A 26,375-nucleotide genomic window follows, 5' to 3' on the forward strand; every position below is an offset into this window, starting at 1 on the left:
GGACTCTCTCCAGCTCCAACACATCCCTCTTGAGGACTGGCGACCAGAACTGGACAGAATACTCCAGATGCGGTCGGACCAGAGTTTTATAAAGTGGAAGGATTATAGTTTTATCTCTGGAATACATCCCCTTCTTTATGCATGCTAATATTCTGCCAGCTTTGGCAGCTGCCGCTTGACATTGCATGCTATTGCCTAGTCTATCCTCTACCAAGACTCCCAGATCTTTCGCCATTTTTGATTCCCCCAAAGGTTCCGCCCCTAAAGTGTATTGTGCTTTTATGTTTTTAGCCCTCAAGTGCAAAACCTTACACTTCTCCACATTAAACCTCATTTGCCATGTCGTTGCCCAGGTTCAGGTCATTCTGTAAGATATCTGCCTCATGTTGTGAAGTTATTGCCCTGCCCAAATTTGGGTCATCTGCAAAAAACTGATATAGAACTCTTGATCCCGTCCTCAATGCTGTTTATTAATAAATTGAACAAGGTTGGTCCCAGGACTGAGCCTTCGGGGACCCCACTTACCACCCCAGACCAGTCTGAGTATGCGCTATTTATTATCACCCTTTGGACACGCCCTTTTAACCAGTTCCGTATCCAAGAGCAAACCTTGTGGTCGATGCCTGCAGACCTTATTTTATAAATTAAGTGCTTGTGGGGAACTGTATCAAACGCCTTAGCGAAGTCCAGGTACACCACATCCACTGGGCTCCCCCTATCTAACTCAGAGCTCACCTCCTCGTAGAATGTTAACAGATTGGTTTGACAGGAACACCCATTTGTAAGCCCATGCTGATTACTGCTAATGATGTTGTTGTCTTTAGCAAAGTCTACGATATAGTCCCTTATCATCCCCTCCAGAAGCTTACATACTATCGATGTCAGGCTGACCGGCCTATAATTTCCCGGGACATGCCTCTGCCCTTTTTTGAATATCGGTATAAGATTAGCTTTCCTCCAATCCCCTGGTACATTTCCTGTCATAATATTGTCAGCAAAGATCAGGAGCAGTGGTCTAGATATAGTTTTACTAAGATTTTTGAGTACTCTTGGATGTACGCAGTCCTGTCCTGGTGATTTATTTGTGTTAATGTTATCCAGCCTTTCCCTGATTTCACCCTCTGTTAGCCATAGCAGCAAGTCTTGTGAATTACTGCTAACCATACAGTCATGGTCAGTGTACCCCTCCTTTTCCTGTGTAAAGACTGAGGAGAAAAAAGCATTCAGCACGGTTGCTTTTTCAGTGTCCTCTGTAACCATCTTCCCCTCATCGTTAATTTTGTGTGCAACATGCTCTGACCTCGTTTTTTTGCTGTTGATATATTTAAAGAATTTCTTAGGGTTCTTTTTACTATCCTCTGCTATTTGTCTCTCGAAGTTGATTTTGGCCAATCTGATTTCGTATTTACTTTTCTTATTTGCTTCCTTGTATTGCCGGAAAGCCGATAATGTCCCCTCGGATTTATATTTCTTGAAGGCCATTTTTTTCCCCTAAGTTTTTTTACCATTACGGTTTAGCCAGACAGGTTTGGCTTTGTCTCTTCTAAATTTATTTCCCATAGGAATGCACTGCATTAAGCATTTGCTTAATATGTTCCTAAAGCATTCCCATTTTTCCTCCGTGGTCCGTGTTCCTAGGGTTTGGTCCCAGTTTACCCTTTCCATCAATGAGTACAATTTTGGAAAGTTTGCCCTTCTGAAGTTAAGGGCTCTTATGTTCCCCACTTGCCTTGCTATATTGTTATTTACACTAAATGTGATCATCCTGTGATCGCTAGAGCCCAGGTTGTCCTGGACCCCTACCTCCGAGATTAGGTCTGGGTCATTAGTGATCAATAGATCCAGGACTGCATTTTCTCTAGTAGGAGAATCCACCAACTGAGACACGTAGTTGTCCTGTAAGGTTTCCATGAAGAGATGGGCCTTCTGTGAGTGTGTAGTCCCCTCTTCCCAGTCAATGTCAGGATAACTGAAGTCCCCTAATACGATGACAGATCCCAGCTTTGCCACTTTACCCAAGGCTGTCGGTGGCCCTTGAATATAAAATATGAGTTTCACTTTTTGAACTGAATTACTGAAATAAATGTACTTCTTGATGACATTCTAATTTTTTGAGATGCTCCTGTATATAATGCAGCACACCTCAGGCAGCTCTTCTGGTGCCTCCCCCGGTTTTTTGGAACTTTGGAGAAGCTTCCAGATGTAGTGGGTGGAAGCCAGGAGGGGCTGCTTGGCATATTTATAAGGTCCTTGACCGATCCCCAGCAGAAAGGGGCTGGAAGGAGACTTGTTTACTTCATAAATAAGCATAAGTCAGGCCAGCAGGGGCAGCCGGGTGGAAGATGGAGTGCTGAGGAGGCTGTCGGTGGCCCTTGAATATAAAATATGAGTTTCACTTTTTTTTTAATTGAATTACTGAAATAAATGTATGTTTTTGATGATATTCTAATTTTATGAGACGCTCCTGTATATAATGCCGCACTGCACATCACATAATAAAGGAGAACAAAATACTTCAACTTGTAGAAGAATAGGACACAAAAGAGAAAGGAAACCTTCTGTAACGATCTCACAATCTCAGGGTAAGAGTGAGAAGGACTTTGAGAAGCTTGGCGGTGGTCAGAGGAGGCCATTGCACTAGTCAAGGAGGTGGAGAGATTATTCTGTAATAAATAAATTAGACATATTGGGAATGTTTTCAGAAAGACACCTTGGTGGAGTTTTGATATGCTTCTGCTTCATTTTTTTTATATCATTTTGTAATAAAACACGATTCGAAAATGTCCAAAGTTTGGTGTTTTAATAATGAATTATTCCATACGCATGTATATAGTTCTCCTATAGGACAAGTTGATGCATGTTAGAAATCAATAAGAAACATTTAAACCAATCTGTGAAATGATTCGTATCTTTTAATTGCTTTTAAGCCCTTCTACTATCCAAGCATTTTTCGAGCAGCATTTTGCCAATGTTCTTGATATTTTTCCTGGCTTGGCTCCCCCCTTTCCTGGCCTGCCAGGCTGCATGCTCAGGTACAGTGAGGGAAAAAAGTATTTGATCCCCTGCTGATTTTATAGGTTTGCCCACTGACCAAGAAATGATCAGTCTATAATTTTAATGGTCGGTTTAATTTACCAGTGAGAGACAGAATAATAACAAAAATATCCAGAAAAACGCATTTCAAAAAAGGTATAAATTGATTTGCATTTTTAATGAGTGAAATAAGTATTTGACCCCTTCGCAAAACATGACTTAGTACTTGGAAGCAAAACCCTTGTTGGTAATCGCAGAGGTCAGACCTTTCTTGTAGTTGGCCACCAGGTTTGCACACATCTCAGGAGGGATTTTTTTCCCACTCCTCTTTGCAGATCCTCTCCAAGTCATTAAGGTCTCCAGGCTGATGTTTGGTAACTCGAACCTTCAGCTCCCTCCACAAATTTTCTATGAGATTAAGGTCTGGAGACTGGCTAGGCTACTACAGAATCTTCTTGAGACACTCCTTTGTTGCCTTGGCCGTGGGTTTTGGGTCATTTTCATGCTGGAATACCCATCCACGACCCATTTTCAATGCCCTGGCTGAGAGAAGGAGTTTCTCACCCAAGATTTGACCGTACATGGCCCCGTCCATCGTCTTTTTGCATTGGAAAAACCGCTGTGCAAATAACGTGTGACATTGGCAATGCCCACTATTTTATTCTCTAGGGCCTCTGCAAAAAAATTATATATATATAAAATGTTTGCGGGTTCTAAGTCGTTTTCTAGCAAAAAAAATGCAGATTTTTACATGTAGTAGTGGAATGCCAGAATTGGCGCGGATTGAAAGTGGTTAAAATTCATACCAGACCTGAGGGGCCTGGTGTAACAAATGAGGGGAACCCTGCGTGTTCTTATTTAAAACTATCTCATTGGCCTTTTTCACATGGCTGGTGATTTCTGGCCAGTAAATGAATGAGGCCGGTGATCTCACAGGTTGCTAACAACACGGCAGGTGCCGGCACCCACTGTTTCCCTAACAACTATTGACAGCAGAAGGAAAAAGCTGTTATAGACAGTAGTGGGAGAGAAACCAAGTGTTCAGATCCAACTGGGAGCTTATCCCTAGTGAAGAAAAGCATATGTAATAATGGAAGAGTTTGTATCTTTTAAAATGATCCTTTGTTCTGAAGTTTATCTGTGTCTGACACTGTCACTTGTACTCTGTTGAAAGCGGTCACACTTACCTTGTGACCACGCGTATCATCCAATGCCGTAGAGTTTTTCTGTCTTCGGTGTGCCCAAGAGTGGTTCAGTGTGTCTGAATTTTACTTACACGGTGTTCACTTACTGTATAACATAAAATGTATTTTATTTCCAACTTAGAAGTTTTTAATATGACGTGTCTGTTTTATAATAGCTTGAGGTTCTGGACTTGAGGCTTATCTCCCCCACTTATATTATCAGCACCAGCACAGTACCAACAGAGCAAAAGTGGATGGGGCTCCCCCGCCTGTGTAAAGAGAAGGTTCATAACTCAGAGACAGGGATTTGGGGCATGTGACAATGAGAGAGGGCCTGTGAGATATGGAAAAAAGAGGGAGGGCAGGGAACTGAGAGACATGGATGGAAGAAGAATAGGAGGTAGACTGTGGGACATGGAAGGAAGGAGGACAAGAATATGACTGAGAGACATGGAGGATAGGAGGATGACTGAGAGACATGGAGGATAGGAGGATGACTGAGAGAGGTGGAAGGAGGATGGGAGTGAGGTTGAGAGACATGGAAGGAGGATAGGAGGATGACGGACAGACATGGAAGGAAAAAGATTGGGAATAATACTGAGGGACGTGTAAGGAAGGAGGATAGGAATGTGACAGGAAGACATGGAATGAAGAAGAATAGGAAGATAACAAAGTGATGTAAAGGAAGGAGGATGACCAAGAGACATGGAAGGAAGGAGTACAGGAATGTGACTGAGAGACACAGAAGATAGGAGGTAGGGATTGTAACTGAGAGACAAAGGAGGATGGGAGTGAGGCTGAGAGAGATGGAAGGACAGAGAACGGGAACGTGACTGAGGCATGTGGAAGGCAGGAGGATAGGAATGTGACTGAGAGAGATGGAAGGAAGATAGATGGGAAAGTGACTGAAAGACATGGAATGAAGGAGGATAAGATGTGATCAATAGACATGGAAGGAAGGAGGATGGCAGTGTGACTAGAAGACATGGAGGGGAAGGAGGATGGGAGTGAGTCTGAGAGATATGGAAGGAAGGATGTCAGAAGCATGACTGTGAGACATGGAAAGAAAGAGGGTGGGCAGGGGCTGAGAAACATGGAGGGAAAGAGGATGGTCATTTGGCAAAAAGACATGGAAGGAAGAATACCAGGAGGTGGACTGTAAAAAATGAAAGGAAGGAAGATGAAAATGTGACTGAGAGACATGGAAGAAAGGAGGATAGGAAGATGACTGAGAGAAATAAAGAGAAAGATGGGAGAGAGGTTGAGAGAAATAGAAGGAAGGAGGATGACTGACAGACATGGAAGGAAAGAGATTGAGAATATGATTGGGGATTGTGGAAGGAAGGAAGATAGGAATGTGACTGGAAGACATGGAATGAACAAGGATAGGAAGATAACCAAGAGACATGAAAGGAAGGAGGACAGGTATGTGATTGAGATTTGGAAGGAGGATGACCAAGAGACATAGAAGGAAGGAGGACAGGAATGTGACTGAGAGACATGGAAGGAAGGAGAACAGGAATGTGATTGAGAGACATGGAAGGAAGGAGGATTGGAGTGAGGCTGAGAGACATGAAAGAAAGGAGGACCTGAATGTGCTTGTGACAAATGGAAGGAAAGAGAATTGGAACGTGACTGAGGGATGTGGAAGGAAGAAGGATGGGAATGTGACTAAAAGACATGGAATGAAGGAGGATAAGAGGATAACCAGGACTCATGGAATGAAGAAGTACATGACTGTGACTGAGGGACATAGAAAGAAGGAGAACAGGAATATAACTAAAAGACATAGAATGAAGGAGTATAGCAGGATAACCAAGAGATGTGAAAGGAAAGAGGACATGAATGTGACCGAGGGACATGGACTGAAGGAGGATGGGAATATAACTGAAAGACATAGAATAGGATAGAGGATAGGAGGATGACTGAGAGACATAGAAGGACTAAGGGTGGAAATGTTTTGAAGATACATGGATGGAAGAAGGATGCCTGAAACATAGAAGGAAGGAGGATGGAAGTGAGGCTGAGAGACATGGAAGGAAAAAGGATGGGAATGTGACTGGAAGAAATGGATGAAAGGAGGAAGGGAATGTGGCTTAGCTATATGGAAGGAAGGAGGATGGAAATGTCACCCAGTGACAGGAAGGTGAACAGGAATATGACTGAAATACATGGAATGAAGGAGGATAGGAGGACAACCAAGAAACATGGAAGGAGGGAGGACATGAATGTGACTTAGGGACTTGGAAGGAAGGAGGATAGGAATATGATTGAATTACATGGAGAGGCAGAGGATCAGAGGATGACTGAGAGACATAGAAGGAAGGAGGATGGGAATGTATTGAAGATGTATGGATGGAAGGAGGAGAGACATGGAGGGAAGGAGGATGGAAGCATGGCTAAAAGACATGGAAGGAAGGAGGATGGGAATGGGACTGGAAGACATGGACAGAAGGAGGAAGGGAATGCGACTTAAATATGTGGATGGAAGGAGGATGGGAATGTGACTAAGAAACATGGAAGGAAGGAAGGAAGGAAGATGTGAATGTGACTGATGGATGTGGAAGGAAGGGGGATAGGTGGAGCACTGAGAGACATGGAAAGGACGAGGATAGCTGGATGACCAAGAAACATGAAAGGAAGGAGGATGGGTAGGGGACTGTGACACATGGAATGAAGATGAATGGAATGGAGGGAACCCATCATAATGGGCTCACTGGCGGAGTAGACTCAGGAACTCAGTGCCGAAACCTCATCAACAGAGTGTCTGAGATATATAAGAAGCTGTGAAGGGGTTTAACTCTCCAGAATATACCAAAAACTGAAATATTTTTTTGAGGTGGACTAATTATATCATTGCAATCACTGGAACAATGCATAATGTCCCCCAAAAACTTTAGAGGTAAAGCTGCAATTCCCTTGTTCCACACAAGGTGGCACTCTCATGTTTACGGAATGGCCCGCACAGACAGGAAGTGATTTTAGAAGCAGACAGGAAGTGATTGCACAGATAAACAGGAAGTTCCGGGTCAGAGGTGAGTTGGGAGGAAGTAGAGAGGAGACATTGCTGGAATTGGTGGTAGAGGAGGTAATAAGATATTATTTTTTATTTACACGCAGTAACCCCCCCGTCATGTCCGTCCTCTTCCTCCATAGTCGTAATAGGGTCTAGCAACATATGTAGAATAAATGTATAATGTGTATATAGTAATACCCAGCAGAGTTGTATAAAGTACTCGAAACCAATACTTGAGTAAAAGTACAAGTGCTCGATCAAAAAGTTACTTGAGTAGAAGTGGAAGTGCTCGATCAAAAAGTGACTTGAGTAGAAGTACTAAAGTATTCAACATTTTTTGTACTTGAGTATTGCATGTATTTTTTTTTTTTTTACATTTTGCTACTTAAGTACTGAAAGTAAAAGTACCAGTAGTTTTGAAAAAAAAATGCTACTCAAGTACTGAAAGTAAAAGTACAAGTACTGTGTTATGTAGTTATTAAAGAAAGAAGTCAAAAGTTTGAACATCATATTGTTTTTTATTATTTCAAATGCAGCTTTTATTTATGCATACAGTAGCTTTTATTTTCGTATGCGCTGATAATACACATGTTTTGAGCTTCATGAAACCTGCCATCTACTGTTCTGGCAGTGGTAATTTTTATAATAGTAACGAGTAACTATGCAGCACAAAAAAAAAAAATATTGGAGTAGAAGTATTGAAATCATTGAAAAAATGTAGTGAAGTAAAAGTGGAAGTAGGAGAAAAAAATTCTACTCTAGGACAGTACAGATATCGCCTTTCGGTACTTAAGTACAGTAGTGAAGTAGTTCTACTTAGTTATTATACATCTCTGATACCCAGACACATATAAAATATAATAATATAAAGTGTATATAATAATATCTAACTAGAGGCACTCCGAGTGATAGCAATTACCGCCGTCGGTAGATTTAGAGAGCCGTGACAGCATACCTCCCAACTTTAAAACTTGGGAATGAGGGACACTTGAGGGAGGCAGAGACCTGCGGTGCACTATGCGCACTGTGGCAACAAGAAGTGGGTGTGGTCGAATTTCACAGTGGGAGGGGCTAAAAGGGCATGGTTAAACAAAACCCAGGTTTTGGATATATGCTGGAGGGGCGCTCTGGGAAGAGAGAGGGCTTGTGCTAGAAGGTGGGGGACCAGATATGTGAAAGGGAGCTCTTTAGGAGGGGAAACCATTTGTGCTAGAAGGTCCAAAAGCTCCCTCTCAGCACATATCCTCTAACCACTGGCCCACATATCCTCTAATTATTCCCCCAAGTGTACGTATAACACATACATACATACACACACACACACATATATACACATACACACATACACACTCCCATACTCACACACTTCCTCTGCTTGAAGGGTGATGGGTGGGCCATCCTCCCCCCAGTCCTCTCCAATCCAGTCACTGGAAAGTTGCTGAAACTCAGCTCCTTCTCTGCTCTCAGATCGGCAGCAGGTGGGCAGGGCAGGAGATATGTTTTGCTGCCTGGGTTTGAAGGGCCAGTCACCACCTCCAATCGGGCGGGTCTCGAAGTTTGTCAATCTCCTGTGATGTTTTCCAGCCCGCATTTGTGACATCTTCTCTAGGGGCGGGGCTGTGGCATACCTACAGGAGGTTAGCGTGTGGGAGGTGGATGCTCCCTAATGATCGGCTACAGTGCGCATGTAATAAAGGAGTTGGCACTGGTTTCCGGGACTCCAGCCGGGCTCCGCGGGATGCCGGCATTTACTTGTAATACCGGGACGGTCCCGGCAAATCCGGGATGGTTGGGGGGTATGCGCGACAGTCATTCATGGAACAATTGGTGATTATAAAACTAAAGACAATGAGTAGAACTTCAAAGGGAAGGTACTATGGGGTTATTAATATTGGTTATATGCTATAGGCCCCCCAACCAGAGGGAGGAAGGGGAGGTAGACCTCCTATCGGAGCTTGGAATGGTAGCAAGGTTGGGACATATCGTTATAATGGGGACTTCAATTATCCGGATATAGACTGGGCAGAAGGAACCGCACATTCATCTAAGGCTCGCCATTTCCTAAATGTTTTGCACAACAATTTCATGGGTCAGATGGTGAACGCACCAACGAGAATCAATGCGTTACTAAACCTACTGATTACTAACAATACTGACCTGATTGCAGATGTAGAAATACAGGGAAACTTAGGAAACAGTGACCATAGGTCAATTAGTTTCAGTATCAATTATAGAAATAGGAAACACAAAGGTAAAACAAGGACACTGAATTTCAAAAGAGCCAATTTCCCTAAACTGCGCTCTATGTCAGACGCTATTAGATGGGATCCTAGGAACAAAGAACATGGAGAAAAATAGGAGGGCTTTAAGAACATACTAAACAAAGGTATCGGTCAGTGAATTCCAACATGGAATACGCTTAAAAGAGCTAAAATAAACCCTGGGTGGCTAAACTCCAACGTAAAAATGCATATAAAAACTAAAGATAAGGCCTTCAAAAAATACAAGGCTGAGGGGTCATTGGCAGCATTCCAAAATTACAAAGAATGCAATAAGAAATGTAAGAGCTAAATTAGGGTGGCTAAAATAGAACACGAAAGGCGCATTGCAGAAGAGAGTAAAAAAAAAACCCCCAAGAAACTCTTTAGGTATATAAATAGTAAGAAAGTGAGGCCGGAACACATTGGCCCCATAAAGGACGATAAAGGGAATCTGGCTACAAAGAACAGAGAAAAGGTGAAGGTGCTAAATAAGTTCTTCTCCTCTGTATTCACAAAGGAATTGGGAGGCTACATGAACAAAGCTTGTAACGTTAAAGTTAATAACATGTCACAGGAAGGACCCTCATGGTTAACAGAAGACAGACTCAGAACTAGACTTGAAAAACTTAACATAAGTAAGTCACCGGGGCCAGATGGCTTACACCCGAGGGTCCTTAAGGAACTCGGCCAGGTGATAGCCAGACCATTGTTCCTAATTTTTATGGTTAGTCTACTGAAGGGAATGGTACCAGCTGATTGGAAAAAAGCCAATGTGGTACCAATATTTAAAAAAGGGCCGAGATATATCCCAGGGAACTACAGGCCGGTTAGCCTAACATCAATAATCTGTAAGATTTTGGAGGGGATAAGGGACTATATAGAAGACTTTAGTAATGAAAACGGTATTATTAGTAGCAATCAGCATGGCTTCATGAAAAATCGCTCTTGCCAGACCAATATATTATTCTTTTATGAAGAATTGAGCTGCCATTTAGATAAAGGAAGGCCTGTGGATGTGGTGTATCTGGATTTTGCAAAGACATTTCATACACTTCCCTACAAACCTTTACTATACAAACTAAGCTACGTAGGTATGGACCATAGAGTGAGTACCTGGATTAAAAGCTGGCGGCAGGGGCGAGTCCAAAGGGTGGTGATAAATGGGGAGTACTCGGATTGGGTGGATGTGGAAAGTGGGGTCCCCCAAGGATCGGTCCTGGGACCAATCCTATTTAATTTATTCATAAACGACGTAGAGGATGGGATAAACCACTCAATCTCCGTATTTGCGGACAATACTAAATTAAGTAGGGCAATAACTTCTATGCAGGATGTGGTAACCTTACAAGCAGACCTGAACAAAATAATGGGATGGGCATCTACATGGCAAATGAGGTTTAATGTTGAAAAATTTAAGGTAATGCATTTGGGTGCCAGAAATACGAACGCAAGTTACTCACTAGGGGGAGAGTCTTTGGGGAAATCAAATATGGAAAAGGACCTGGGGGTCCTAGTAGACAACATGTTCAGCAATGGCATGCAATGCCAAGCTGCTGCAAGCAAAGCCAACAGAATATTGGCATGTATTAAAAAGGGGATCCACTCCAGAGATAAAACAATAATTCTCCCACTCTACAAGACTCTGGTCCGGCCGCATCTGGAGTATGCCATCCAGTTCTGGGCACCGGTCCTCAGGAAAGATGTGCTGGAACTGGGGAGAGTCCAGTGAAGGGCAAAAAAGCTAATAAAGGGACTGGAGGATCTCAGCTATGAGGAAAGACTGCAAGCATTGAACTTATTCTCTCTGGAGAAGAGACGATGAGAGGGGATATGATATCAATGTACAAATACCATACTGGTGACCCTAGCATAAAATGCTTCGCTAAAATTAGAAGAGAAGCGGTTTAACCTTAAACTGCGCAAAGGGTTCTATAACGTCAGATCGGTAAGGATGTGGAACTCTTCCACAAGCAGTGGTATCAGCGAGGAGCATCAAAATTTAAAAAAACTATTAGATGGGCACCTTAACAACCACAACATACAGTGGTATTCAAGGTACTATTGACATAAACACTTATACACACACACATAGGTTGAACTGGATGGACTGGTGTCTTTTTTCAGCCTCACTAACTATGTAATCAATTGATGTGGGCTGTAAAGTACAGAGCCCTAAATTTCAAATATTTATATTTATAATTCACATGACCACCTCGATGAAGATGGATGAAAAAAACTTGACTGGGAGGATATTAGACCTCGCCCTGAAGATTCTGAGAGGTCACTCAACATCTTTATTTCTGTTTCAATACAGAGTTTGTCTGGTGACCATACAACCATCACAGTGCCTCCACTTTACTCCCTGAATCCTAAGAGGCACCACAAGTGGAAGATTCTAGAAGTCACCAAGAGGATCACTGAGCTACTGACATCAGAGGTGAGCGGTGCCGGGAATTCTGGGACATTATCCAGTAACAGACAAGGGATGTGTCTGGATGGTGACTGTATCGTTGTGTGTGTCAGGTTCCTATAAGGTGTCAGGATGTCACTGTCTATTTCTCCATGGAGGAGTGGGAGTATATAGAAGGACACAAGGATCGCTACAAGGACGTCATGATGGAGAATCAGCCGCCCCCCACATCACCGGGTAAGAGGAGACTTTATTGTAAAGGAGAGAGCAGTATGGAGGGACCACCTAGATCCCCCATCATCTGATAAACACATAGAAACAATGTATTCAGTCAGTGTGTGTGTTTCCTACAGATGGATCCAGTAATGGGAAGCCACCAGAGAGATGTCCCCGTCCTCTGTATTTCCGGGATTCCACACCGGAAGGTCACACCATATATCACAATGACAAGGTTTGTGGATGGGGCATCTAGAACATGAACTCACTGAGATGATATGTGGACTTATTATGTGAAGTTATACTTTATAGGTTATATTTTCTCTCTTTTCATCCATCATCAGATGGAAGAATGCTCAGCTTAACATTTGGGTCTGTGTTTCAGTCGGTTTATAAACATTGAAGTTATTGAAGTTATTTTTTAATTATTAAACACAGAGCGGAGATCTGAAATATTGTAAAATCCTTGTTAAAGAAGAGAATGAGGAGTTTTCCCAGGATTCCACACAGGAAGGTCACACCATCCCTCACCATCATCAGGTAGGTGGAACAAAGCGACTGAATCTCCAAGTTGCGTGAAATTATATTATTTATGTTATTTTTCGATTTCAGTGCTCAGGGAATGAAGATTTTTAAATCATTCTGTTGCTTTAGGGTGAGGGGGCGAGTGATGTTAAAGCTGAAGAGGAAGAGATGTTTGAGAGGGGTGAGCAGCAGTCTGTGGAGGAGGTTGGAGTGAGGATGAATATTAAAATGGAGGAAACTTCTCTAGATGTTGGGACAGGTAAGTCATATTGTGATGTGATACAGGAGATAATGTTCCAATGCAGGCAATCATCACCACAAATCATCCGACTCAGAGATCTGGCTCCTAGCGGTTGCTGGCCACTACAAAGAATCCCCAAGACGTTCCACTATAACTAGAGCTTACTCATAGGGAACATACAGTACATGGTTACTTTTTTAGGGGAAATCTAAAACCTAACTCTAAGGTGGGTGAGTGGTGCTGCCCTTGGTGGAGGAGAGGCACCTATTCCCCACCAGGATTATCTGGCCAATGAGGGTATGGACCTTCTAGCAGGACAGCAGTGTATTAGTAGATGCCTCCTAGCTTTCAAGATTTTTACCTGGGTTTTGTCCTGAATTAGACTTCACGTAAAATAAATTACTCAGCCTTCGGCACCTCTGTCTATTCTTAAGCCAATTTGACAGAAAAATATATATTCTTATCTACCAAAGAATTTCCCAGCAAATATTTTTATAATGTTGTATATAAAAAAAAGTCATCAGCATACCTACCCCCACCACCTAAAGTGCCCACCAAAGGAGGCCGAGATATATTGTACACTATACAGTAGATCATTCTTCAGTTCTTTGCAGCCACTGCACTACTTAATGTTCCCAACAAATGAGGAGGAGATACTGTACACCATATGAAAGGCCCATCTCCATTCTTCAATATAACGTCATGTTCCCAACAAATGAGGAGGAGATACTGTACACCATATGAAAGGTCATTCTCCATTCCTCAATATAACGTCATGTTCCCAACAAATGAGGAGGAGATACTGTACACCATATGAAAGGTCCATCTCCATCCTGTCAGAACTATTGGGGGCTAAAATGGAATCATATAAGGCCCATAGATATTATTTTATACACATTGTAATATTGGGCAGCCTAGCAGCCATTTTGTCATGAGGTGAATGTACGTTCATTGTCCTTGGGTAAAGATTCTTACAGACAAATTTAAAGTCTCAGCAAAAACTTTCTCAAGCCATAAATTAAAGGGGCCCCAGACTACATGCCTAGTAGGGATGAGCTTCAAGTTGGAGTCGAGGCTAAGTTCGACTCGAACATCGCTCGTTCGTCGAATGACGAACAGATGTGCTTCTTCGCGGGAAATTTGAGTTTCCCATAATGCGCGTGTGCAGCGCGTTATGTGATTGGCCAAAGCATGCACCCTGACCTCATGCTTTGGCCATTCTAGTGATCTCTGCCATGATTGGACTAAAGGCAGGCTACCTTTATCCAATCATGGCTCAGGGGCCAAGTACACGCCCCACACTACATAAAGGACTGCTCGCATGTAGTGTCATTGTGCGGTGATCAGACAGGGACAGGCAGGCGATTCAGGCAGGGGCAGAGTAGTTTTTTTTTTTTAGTCAGACAGTGCAGAGACATTTCTAGCAGTATAGGGAGAGCGAGGATCCTGTGTAGGGATAGACTGATTTCTTTACATCATATCAGACAGTATAGCGCCAGTGAGTGAGTAGCAGTGTAGGGAGGGCCAAGGTTCCTGCTTGAGGTAGGGATAGACTGATTTCTTTACATCATATCAGACAGTGTAAGGAGGGCCAAGGTTCCTGTGTGAGGGATAGATTCATTTCTTTACATCAGATACCAGTACCAGTATTGTTTATCGGTCAGTTTCTGCAACATTCTAAAATCTTTATAAACATCATTCCAGAGATCAGTCGCAGTAACCTTTGCGCACAGTTGGGGGTTTTATCTGTAGGGGGGTCACTTACCTGTGTGAATACACATCACTCCAGAGATCAACCGCAGTAACCTTTGCGCTCAGTTGGGGTTTTATCTATAGGGATGACAGATCATCCATCTATAGGATTATAGATTACATCAGATATCAGTGAGAGTATTGATAATCGGTCACTTACGTGCATCTATAACCACCACAGATCATCTATAGGGCTAGCAATTTACATCATATCAGGTTATTGAGTATCTGTTGTTCAGTTGCGTATACCCTATATTGATCTGTATCAACATCATGTCCGAAAGGCCGACAAGGAGAGGCCGACGCTCACAGGCCACGAAAAGAGGGCAAACAGCCTCTGTGTCGATTGTGAAAAGTGGTGGTCACAGTCGACATTGTGCATTCTCTGCAGGCGGAGCGCGCCCGTCCTTTCTTTCCGGTGCTGCCCGTGCTATTCATCCACAACATGTGGAAGAGTTGGTGGACTGGATCAATAAGCCATCCTCCTCTTCCTCTGACACCCACGCTCCCAGTAGTTTGCCTTCCACCGCAGCTGCCAAAGCGGCCCATTCCACAGGCTCCTTCTCCACAGCTACTCTTTCAGTTGCCCCACCATCATGCACAGAGGAGTCACAGGAACTATTCAATCATAGTGTCAGTGACATGCTCCTGGAGGATGTACAGCAATTTGACAGCTGTGATGTTGTTTCCCAGGTTGATGAAGGGAATAACATGAGCCTAGAGAGAGGGGGTGACAACAACGGACAAGAGACCAGCAGTCATGTTGCCACAGCTGAAGCATATTGCCAAGTTTGCTCCAGTGATGAGGAGGGAGTGGATGATGAGGTCACTGGCCGTACTTGGGTGCCTGATAGGATAGAGGAGGAGGGGGAGGATGTACAACTGCAACGAGGCAGAATGTGCTCGATGGGCCGGCCTAGCAGTAGCTAACCTATTGCATCACAGCACAGAGCTCCACAGGTGCAGGGTGCTGCAAAATCCCCGCGGACTCCAAAAAGTTCATTAGTGTGGGCATTTTTCAGCACCTGTGCAGTCGACTGCAGCATTGCTGTTTGCAGCATCTGTCTAAAGTGGATCAAGGGCGGCCAGAACACCAGCCGCTTGGGCACCACATGCTTGACAAGGTATATGACTTCCTGCCATGCAGTCCGTTGGCAACAGCACCTGAAAGAGTCACCATATCAAAACAAGCATACATCACCTTGCTCCTCATTTGCGATCTCTAACCCTACTATATCGCATGCCTTCTCAAATACCAGCATTGAGAGGGATGATGGTATAGCAATGAGTGGCACAGAGAGTTGCACCCAATCTGCTAGCAGTACACCACCGCTTGATTTGAGCATCAGGCAAATTTCACTACCCCAGTATTTGAACCGTAGAAAGAAATACTGTCCCAGCCATCCACATGCTCAGCGTCTTAATGCTAGCTTGGCCAAATTGCTAGCATTACAGTTGCTGCCTTTTCAGCTGGTAGATTCGCCTCCCTTTAGCGAATTGGTGGAATGTGCTGCACCACAGTGGCAGGACCCAAAAAGGCATTACTTTTCGCGTAAGGCCATTCCGGCTCTTTACCGTAATATGGAAGGTAGTGTTTTGGTCTCCTTGGACAAAGCGGGCAGCAGGAAGGTGCACATTACTGCTGACTCTTGGTCCAGCAGGCATGGACAGGGACGTTACATTTCTTTCACGGCGCACTGGGTAACTCTGCAACTCTGCTGGCAGCTGGGAAGGATGCAAGGCCCCCTTTATGCAGATATCATTCCTGCAGGGCCACAAATCACACGGGAGGAGGATGAGGATTTCGGCAGAATGGATGAAGAGGATAGGTTACATCAGTCTTCAAGGGATGGTTTGGATTCCCCAGGAACCCCAGGAGTTGTACATGGTTGGGGAGAGGTTGCTCCTGCTGACAAGGTCATCCTTAGTGACCCAGAGGACTCAGAAGCTCATGCCTCCTCCAACTTACGTTGCATGGGCTCCCTGATTCTGCAAAGCCTGTAAAAGGACCCGAGGATTCTTACTATCAAGGAGAGGGATCATTACTGGTTGGCAACCCTTCTTGATCCAAGTTACAAGGGTAAAGTTGCAGAGCTCATCCTGCCTTCGCAGAGGGAGCAGAGGATGAAACATATTGAGGAGGCCTTGAAAAAAAAAATCGTGTACCGCCTTTCCAGACCCTAGGAGGTCACCATTCTCCTGACGTGTTTCTGAGGCATCGTTCAGCCAAAGGTGGAGCAGTGGAGAAGGCAGCCGGCTGACCGATGCCTTTAAACAGTTCTTCTGTCCTCAGCAGCACCCAGGGCCCAGGTTTAAGCAACCATCGCCAGCGTCTCTATCATATGGTGCATGATTATCTAGGCACAAGAGCAGACTTGGAGACCTTTCCAGCTGCGCATCCACTGGCTTACTGAGTCTTGAGGATAGACCACTGGCCAGAACTTGCTCAATATGCAATGGAGCTACTGGCCTGTCCTGCTTCCAGCGTGCTTTCCGAACGGACGTTCAGTGCCGCTGGAGGTTTTGTGACGGACAAAAGAGTGCATCTGTCCACAGACTCTGTTGATCAGCTGACTTTCATCAAAATTAACCAGTCCCGGATCAACAAGAGCTATTAGGCCCCTGATGCTGATGTAACTGATTGAATTTGCTATGGGTCTGCCATCCCTTGAAGTCTGCATATGGTGCCTATCCTTTTTATCTACCTTGATTCTGCTAGTTTCCAACAATGTTTTTGGTTTAGGTCACTACCAACCCCCAAGGCCTAATTTTTCTGCACTTGTAAAACAGGTGCATACAATTTAAATGTCGTATGTCATTTTTAACAGCAGGCCCTGTCCCTGTGCCCTGCTAACTGTGAGGGTTTACGGTGTTCAGGCACCACCAACACCAAAGGCCCAATTTTTGGCACTTGTGTAGTACATGCAATTTCAAATTTTAATGGAATTCTTGCCATCAGGTCCCATTCCTGCACCAAACAAGAGTAACTGTGAGGCCTTGGTTACGGTGTTCAGGCACCACCTTCCGCAAAGGCCCAATTTTTGGCACTTGTATAGCACATGTGATTTCAAATTTACATGGAATTCTTACCAGCAGGTCCCATTCCTGTACCAAGCAAGAGTAACTATGAGGCCTTGGTTACGGTGTTCAGGCACTACATACGGCAAAGTCCCAATTTTTGGCACTTGTATAGCATATGCGACTTCAAATTTGCATGGAATTCTTACCAGCAGGTCCCATTCCTGTACCAAGCAAGAGTAACTACGAGGCCTTGGTTACGGTGTTCAGGCACCACATACGGCAAAGGCCCAATTTTTGGCACTTGTATAGCACATGCGATTTCAAATTTGCATAGCATTCTTACCAGCAGGTCCCATTCCTGCACCCACCAATAGTAACTGCGAGGGGTTACGGTGTTCAGGCACCACCAACAACCAAGGCCCAATTTTTCTGCACCTGTATGACAAGTTCATGCGATTTGAAACTTGTATGTATATTTGTGTATGACATTTCTTGCTTTAGAAATGTCAGTATTGCTGCAGCAGGCTACATACATCGTAGAGATGCACTACTTTACAGGCACATTCAGGGGACCCCCCAGGCACGATATTTGAAGGAATTTTTCATTTTTATAGTTTCAATTTAAGCCTCATTGAGACCCGGTTCACACTTCTGCGAGTGCCAGGTTCGCATGTAATGTCGGAGCGCACTGCTCCGACATTACATGCGATCAGCTGTGCGGTGCGAGTTTAGCCATACAGTTTGTATGGCTAAATTCGCATCGCACCCGGTGCAAACACGCACAGGAGGCATTTTTGCAGCCGCATCAGGATCGGATCGCACATCGGTTCACACTTGTGCGATCCCATCCTGTGCGAACTGCACGATCGCACTGCGATATGCGATCAAACTGGGGGTGTCGTTAAGATTACATTGACACCCCCAGCGTATCGCATATGGCAGTGTGAACTGCCGGGGGTGCGTATGCGATGCGGGAAAAGGCTGCGAATTCGCAGCCTTCCCGCATCGCATATATGTGAACCGAGCCTCAAACTTTTTTTCCATTGATACATGTTCCCCAGGCTAGGACCCGGACCCCGATACACTTTTTTTGGCCAAAAACTAAGGCCTACTTAATTGAATAAGTTCTAGGAACGCATATGTATACCATTGTTTTTTTTTTTTGTGTAAAGAGCTAAGTATGAATGTGGTTTTATAATGAATAATATTCTTCTTTCACACAGATGGACGCCATGTCTGGAATTCCTCAGAAGAAAATCCTATTCAGTCTTTGGATTGTAAGACAGAAAATGGCATTGTAAAATCTTCCCTAGGAGCAATCCATATCCCTCCAGATACACATCACAGACCTTACTGTGTGAATAGACCGTTGGCTTCCTCTAATCCTGAAGACTCCTTTGATAAATCACATAATGTTACCAGCAAAGCATGTCCCGCACTTGGCAGTGCGGAGAGATCTTCTGATAAATCCAATCCTCAAAGAAATTCTAGGGATTTAGATCTGCACATGGAGGATAACGTATCCCTGCGTTCTGAAGATATAAAACAAGAGACCCCAACGCGTGAGCGTCCATTTCAATGTCCGGAGTGCGGGAAATGTTTCATTCGAAAAAACTTACTTCTCGCACACCAGAGAAGTCACACTGGTGAGCAACCATTTTCATGTTCAGAGTGTGGAAAACGTTTCAGTCAGAAGGGAAACCTCCTAACACACCAGAGAAGCCACACTGGGGAGCGTCCTTTTTCATGCTCAGAGTGTGGAAAACGTTTCGCTGCAAAACAACAGCTTCTAATACATCAGAGAAAACACACAGGCGAGTGTCCTTTTTCATGTCCAGAGTGCGGAAAATGTTTTAAACAGAAAGGAGACCTTCTTACACACCAGAGAAGACATACTGGGGAGTGTCCTTTTTCATGCTCAGAGTGTGGAAAACGTTTCCCTGCGAAACGACACCTTCTAACACATCAGAGAAAACACACAGGCGAGCGTCCTTTTTCATGTCCAGAGTGCGGGAAATGTTTCAGTGTGAAAAGAAGCTTTATTTTGCACCAAAGAACTCACACGGGTGAGCGTCCATTTTCATGTTCAGAGTGCGGAAAACATTTCACTCATAAAAGTGTTCTTACCAAACACCAAAGAAGTCACACTGGGGAGCGCCCTTTTTCATGTTCAGAGTGTGGAAAACGTTTCACTCAGAAAGGAAGCCTCCTAACACATCAGAGAAGTCACACGGGCGAGCGTCCTTTTTCATGTTTGGAGTGCGGGAAAAGTTTTACTCAAAAACTAATGCTTCTTACACATCAGAGAAGTCACACTGGGGAGCGTCCTTTTTCCTGTTCAGAGTGCGGGAAATGTTTCACTCGCAAAGAGAACCTTCGTACACATCATAGAAGCCACACAGGAGAGCGTCCTTTTTCATGTTCAGAGTGTGGAAAACGTTTCACTCAGAAAGAACACCTCCTATCACATCAGAGAAGTCACAAGGGTGAGCGTCCTTTTTCATGTGCAGAGTGCGGGAAAAGTTTCACTCAAAACGAGAGCCTTCGTACACACCAGAGAAGCCACACAGGAGAGCGTCCTTTTTCATGTTCAGAGTGCGGGAAATCTTTTGCTCGGAAAGATACCCTTCGTGTACACCAGAAAAACCACACAGGGGAGCGTCCTTTTTAAAGTTGAGTGTGAGGAAAATGTTTTCGCCCTGAAAGAAGGGGAAGCGTCCTTTTTCTTTCTCAGAATATGAGAGGAGTTTGTCTCAAAATAATAAGTTACTTCATTTTTTATATTCCGGAGAAGTCACATGGGTGAACATTTTTTTTTTTTTTTTATGCCAAGAAAGAGTGCAGAAAAACATTCACTCGGAAAGCAGCACTTTTTGAATGCCAGAAACGCCCCGTGGTTGAACTTCCATTTTTATGTTTAGAGTGCGGGAAAGGTTTCACTCAGAAAGGCTTCCTACACACCAGAGAAGCCACAATGGTGAACAACCTTCTTCATGTTCAGAGTGCGGGGAAATGTTTCACTCGGAAAGGAAGACTTCTTCTACACCAGAGAAGCCACACTGGTGAGCGTCCTTTTTTTCGTGTTCAGAGTACGGGAAAGGTTTCACTTGGAAAGTAGACCTTCTTCCACTCCAGAGAATTCACATGGGTGAGCGTCCTTTTTCGTGTTCAGAGTGCGGGAAAGGTTTCATAGTTACATAGTAGTTGAGGTTGGATAAAGACAATAGTCCATCCAGTTCAACCTGTGTAGGTGTGTGTGGCCGTAATCATCTCTCATACCCCTGAATGCTCTGATCCTTGAGATGTACCTCCAAGAGTCTTTTGAAAGTAGCCACACTTCCCGCAGAAACCACCTCTTGTGGTAGAGAATTCCACAATCTTGTAGCCCTAACAGTAAAGAACCCCCTGTGTTGCCTGAGGTTAAAACTCTTCTCCTCTAATCACATTGTATGCCCTCGTGTCCTCATGCAATCCTTGCGACTGAATAGCTTTTTCTTTATGCATGCTAATATTCTGCCAGCTTTGGCAGCTGCCACTTGACATTGCATGCTATTTCTTAGTTTATCCTCTACCAAGACTCCCAGATCCTTCTCCATTGTTGATTCCCTCAAAGGTTCCCCCCCCCCCTAAAGTTTATTGTGCTTTTATGTTTTTAGCCCCCAAGTGCAAAACCTTACACTTCTCCACATTAAACCTCATTTGCCATGTCGTTGCCCACTCTGTTATTTTGTCCAGGTCATTCTGTAGGATATCTGCTTCATGCTGTGCAGTTATTGCCCTGCCCAAATTTGGGTCATCTGCAAAAACTGATATGGAACTACTGATCCCGTCCTCAATGCTGTTTATTAATAAATTGAACAAGGTTGGTCCCAGGACTGAGCCTTGGGGGACCCCACTTACCACCCCAGACCAGTCTGGGTATGTGCTATTTATTACTACCCTTTGGACACGCCCTTTTAGCCAGTTCCGTATCCAAGAGCAAACCTTGTGGTCGATGCCTGCATATCTTATTTTATAAATTAAGCGCTTGTGGGGAACTGTATCAAACGCCTTAGTGAAATCCAGGTACACCACATCCACTGGGCTCCCCCTATCTAGCTCAGAGCTCACCTCCTCGTAGAATGTTAACAGATTGGTATGCTAAGAACGCCCATTTGTAAGCCTGTGCTGATTACTACTAATGATGTTGTTGTCTTTAGCAAACTCTACGATATAGTCCCTTAGCATCCCCTCCATAAGCTTACATACTATCGATGTCAGGCTGACCGGCCTATAATTTCCCAGGACATGCCTCTGCTGATGATATTGTTGTCTTTAGCAAACTCTACGATATATTCCCTTATCATCCCTCCAGAAGCTTACATACTATCGATGTCAGGCTGACCGGCCTATAATTTCCCAGGATATGCCTCTGCTGATTACTGTTGATGATGTTGTCTTTAGCAAACCCTACGATATAGTCCCTTAGCATCCCCTCCAGAAGCTTCCATACTATCGATGTCAGGCTGACCGGCCTATAATTTCCCAGGACATGCCTCTGCTGATGATGTTGTCTTTAGCAAACTCTACGATATATTCCCTTATCATCCCCTCCAGAAGCTTACATACTATCGATGTCAGGCTGACCAGCCTATAATTTCCCAGGACATGCCTCTGCTGATGATGTTGTTTTTAGCAAACTCTACAATATAGTCCCTTATCATCCCCTCCAGAAGCTTACATACTATCGATGTCAGGCTGACCGGCCTATAATTTCCCAGGATATGCCTCTGCTGATGATGTTGTCTTTAGCAAACTCTACGATATAGTCCCTTATCATCCCCTCCAGAAGCTTACATACTATCGATGTCAGGCTGACCGGCCTATAATTTCCCGGGACATGCCTCTGCCCTTTTTTGAATATCGGTATCACGTTAGCTTTCCTCCAATCCCCTGGTACATTTCCTGTCATAATACTGTCAGCAAAGATCAGGAACAGTGGTCTAGATATAGTTTTACTAATTTTTTTGAGTACTCTCGGATGTATGCCATCCGGTTCTGGTGATTTATTTGTGTTAATTGTTATCCAGCCTTTCCCTAATTTCACCCTCTGTTAGCCATAGCGGCAAGTCCTGTGAAGTACTGCTAACCATACAGTTATGGTCAGTGTACCCCTCCTTTTCCTGTGACGAGAAAAAAGCATTAAGTACGGTTGCTTTTTCAGTGTCCTCTGTAACCATCTTCCCCTCATGGTTAATTTTGTTTGCAATATGCTCTGACCTCGTTTTTTTGCTGTTGATATATTTGAAGAATTTCTTAGGGTTCTTTTTACTATCCTCTCCTATTTGTCTCTCAAAGTTGATTTTGGCCAATCTGATTTCATATTTACATTTCTTATTTGCTTCCTTGTATTGCCGGAAAGACGATAATGTGCCCTCCGATTTATATTTTGTGTGCAATATGCTCTGACCTCGTTTTTTTGCTGTTGATATATTTGAAGAATTTCTAAGGGTTCTTTTTACTATCCTCTGCTATTTGTCTCTCAAAGTTGATTTTGGCCAATCTGATTTCGTATTTACATTTCTTATTTGCTTCCTTGTATTGCCGGAAAGACGATAATGTGCCCTCCGATTTATATTTCTTGAAGGCCATTTTTTTCCCCTAAGTTTTTTTAACATTACGGTTTAGCCAGACAGGTTTGGCTTTGTCTCTTCTAAATTTATTTCCCATAGGAATGCACTGCATTAAGCATTTGCTTAATATGTTCCTAAAGCATTCCCATTTTTCCTCCCAGTTTACCCTTTCCATCATTGAGCACAATTTGGGAAAGTTTGCCCTTTTGAAGTTTAGGGTTCTTATGTTCCCCTCTTGCCTTGTTATATTGTTATTTACACTAAATGTGATCGTCCTGTGATCCCTAGAGCCCATGTTGTCCTGGACCCCTAACCCCGAGATTAGGTCTGGGTCATTAGTGATCAATAGATCCATCACTGCATTTTCTCTAGTAGGAAAATCCATCAACTGAGACATGTAGTTGTCCTGTAAGGACTCCATGAAGAGACGGGCATTCTGTGAGTGTGTAGTCCCCTCTTCCCAGTCAATGTCAGGATAATTGAAGTCCCCTAATATGATGACGGATCTCAGCTTTGCCACTTTACCCAAGGCTGTCGGTGGCCCTTTAATATATAAAATATGAGTTTCACTTTTTGAACTGAATTACTGAAATTAACTTTTTTGATGACATTCTAATTTTATGAGACGCTCCTGTATATAATTCAGCACATCTCAGGCAGCTCTTCTGGTGCCTCCCCCGGTTTTTTGGAACTTTGGAGAAGCTTCCAGATGTAGTGGGGGGAAGCCAGGAGGGGCTGCTTGGCATGTTTATTAGGTTCTTGACCAATTCCCAGCAGAAAGGGGTTGGAAGGAGGTCTTGTTACCTCATAAATAAGCATGGGTCAGGCCAGCAGGGGCAGTCGGGTGGAAGATGAAGTGCTAAGAAGGCCTTTCGGCGGCCCTTGAATATAAAATATGAGTTTCACTTTTTGAGTTGAATTACTGAAATAAATTAACTTTTTGGTGATATTCTAATTTTATGAGACGCTCCTGTATGTAATGCAGCACTGCACATCACATAATAAAGAAGAACAAAATACTTCAACTTGTAGAAGAATAAGACACAAAAGAGAAAGGAAACCTTCTATAACCATCTCACAATCTCAGGGTAAGAGTGAGAAGGACTTTGAGAAGCTTGGCAGTGGTCAGAGGAGGCCATTGCACTGGTCAAGGAGGTGGAGAGATTATTCTGTAATAAATAAATTAGACAAATTGGGAATGTTTTCAGAAAGACACCTTAGTGGAGTTTTGATATGCTTCTTATTAGCAATCACAGTGGTCAGACGTTTCTTGTAGTTGGCCACCAGATTTGCATACACCTCAGGAGTGATTTTGTCCCACTCCTCTTTGCAGATCCTCTTCAAGTCATTAGGGTTATGAGGCTGACATTTGGTAACTCGAACCTTCAGCTTCCTCTAAAAATTTTCTATGGGATTAAGGTCTGGAGACTGGCTAGGCTACTACAGAACCTTACTGTGCTTCTTCTTGAGCCACTCCTTTGTTGTCTGGGCCGTGGGTTTTGGTTCATTGTCATGCCCATGTGAATACCCATTCACGACCCATTTTCAATGCCCTGGCTGAGGGAAGGAGGTTCTCACCCAAGATTTGACATTACATGGCCCTGTCCATCGTCCCTTTGCGTTGGAAAAACCGCTGTGCAAATATCGTGTGACATTGGCAGTGCCCACCATTTTATTCTCTAGGGTCTCTGCTAAAAAAAGAATATAAATATAAAATTTTTGGGGGTTCTAAGTCGTTTTCTAGCAAAAAAATGCAGATTTTTACATGTAGTAGAGGAATGCCAGAATTGGTCCTGACTGAAAGTGGTTAAAATTCATACCAGATCTGAAGTGCCTGGTGTAACAAATGAGGGTAACCCTGCGTGTCCTTATTTAAAACTATCCCATTGGCCTTTTTCGTATGGCTGGTATTTTCTGGCCAGTAAATGAATGAGGCCGGTGATCTCTTAGGTTCTTGACCAATCCCGCGCAGAAAGGGGCTGGAAGGAGGCTTGTTTTACTTCATAAATAAGCATGAGTCAGGCCAGCAGGGTCAGTCGGGTGGAGGATGGAGTGCTGAGGAGGCTGTCGGTGGCCCTTGAATATAAAATATATGAGTTTCACTTTTTTAATTGAATTACTGAAATAAATGTACTTTTTGATGATATTCTAATTTTATGAGATGCTCCTGTATATAATGCAGCCCTGCACATCACATAATAAGGGAGAACAAAATACTTCAACTTGTAGAAGAATAGGACACAAAAGAGAAAGGAAACCTTCTATAACCATCTCACAATCTCAGGGTAAGAGTGAGAAGGACTTTGAGGAGGTTGGCGGTGGTCAGAGGAGGCCATTGCACTAGTCAAGGAGGTGGAGAGATTATTCTGTAATAAATAAATTAGATAAATTGGGAATGTTTTCAGAAAGACACCTTTGTGGAGTTTTGATATGCTTCTGCTTCATTTTTTTTATATCGTTTTGTAATAAAACATGATTTGAAAATGTCCAAAGTTTGATGTTTTAATAATAAATTATTCCATTCGCATGTATATACTTCTCCTATAGGACAAGTTGATGCATGTTAGAAATCAATAAGAAGTTTTTAAACCAATCTGTGGAATGATTTGTATCTTTTAATTGCTTTTAAGGCCTTCTACTATCCAAGCATTTTACGAGCAGCATTTTGCCGATGTTCTTGATATTTTTCCTGGCCTGGCTCCCCCCTTTCCTGGCCTGCCAGGCTGCATGCTCAGGTACAGTGAGGGAAAAAAGTATTTGATCCCCTGCTGGTTTTGTACGTTTGTCCACTGACAAAGAAATGATCAGTCCTATAATTTTAATGGTCGGTTTATTTTACCATTGAGAGACAGAATAACAACAAAAATATTCGGAAAAACACATTTCAAAAAAGGTGTAAATTGATTTGCAGTGAAAAAAAGTATTTGACCCCTTCGCAAAACATGACTTAGTAGTTGGTGGAGAAACCCTTGTTGGCAATCGCAGAGGTCAAGACGTTTCTTGTTGTTGGCCACCAGGTTTGCACACATCTCAGCAGGGATTTTTTCCCACTCCTCTTTGTGGATCCTTTCCAAGTCATTAAGGTTTTCAGGCTGACGTTTGGT

At 43.5% G+C, this 26,375-nt stretch overlaps 1 protein-coding gene across 1 annotated transcript in view; it reads left to right on the forward strand.

Annotated features, from left to right (window-relative positions):
• Nucleotides 1-26,375, forward strand: part of LOC309564419 (uncharacterized protein) — a gene marked incomplete at its 3' end in the record, with an annotated part of 909,898 nt that overhangs the window by 864,285 nt on the left and 19,238 nt on the right. The window contains 3 exon segments of the mRNA XM_082269049.1: nt 19,248-20,291; nt 20,493-20,613; nt 20,616-20,721. Coding sequence (XP_082125175.1) covers nt 19,248-20,291; nt 20,493-20,613; nt 20,616-20,721 — 1,271 coding nt within the window.

Source organism: Pelophylax lessonae, assembly GCF_965119305.1.
Source record: "Pelophylax lessonae genome assembly, chromosome: 9".
NCBI lineage: Eukaryota > Metazoa > Chordata > Amphibia > Anura > Ranidae > Pelophylax > Pelophylax lessonae.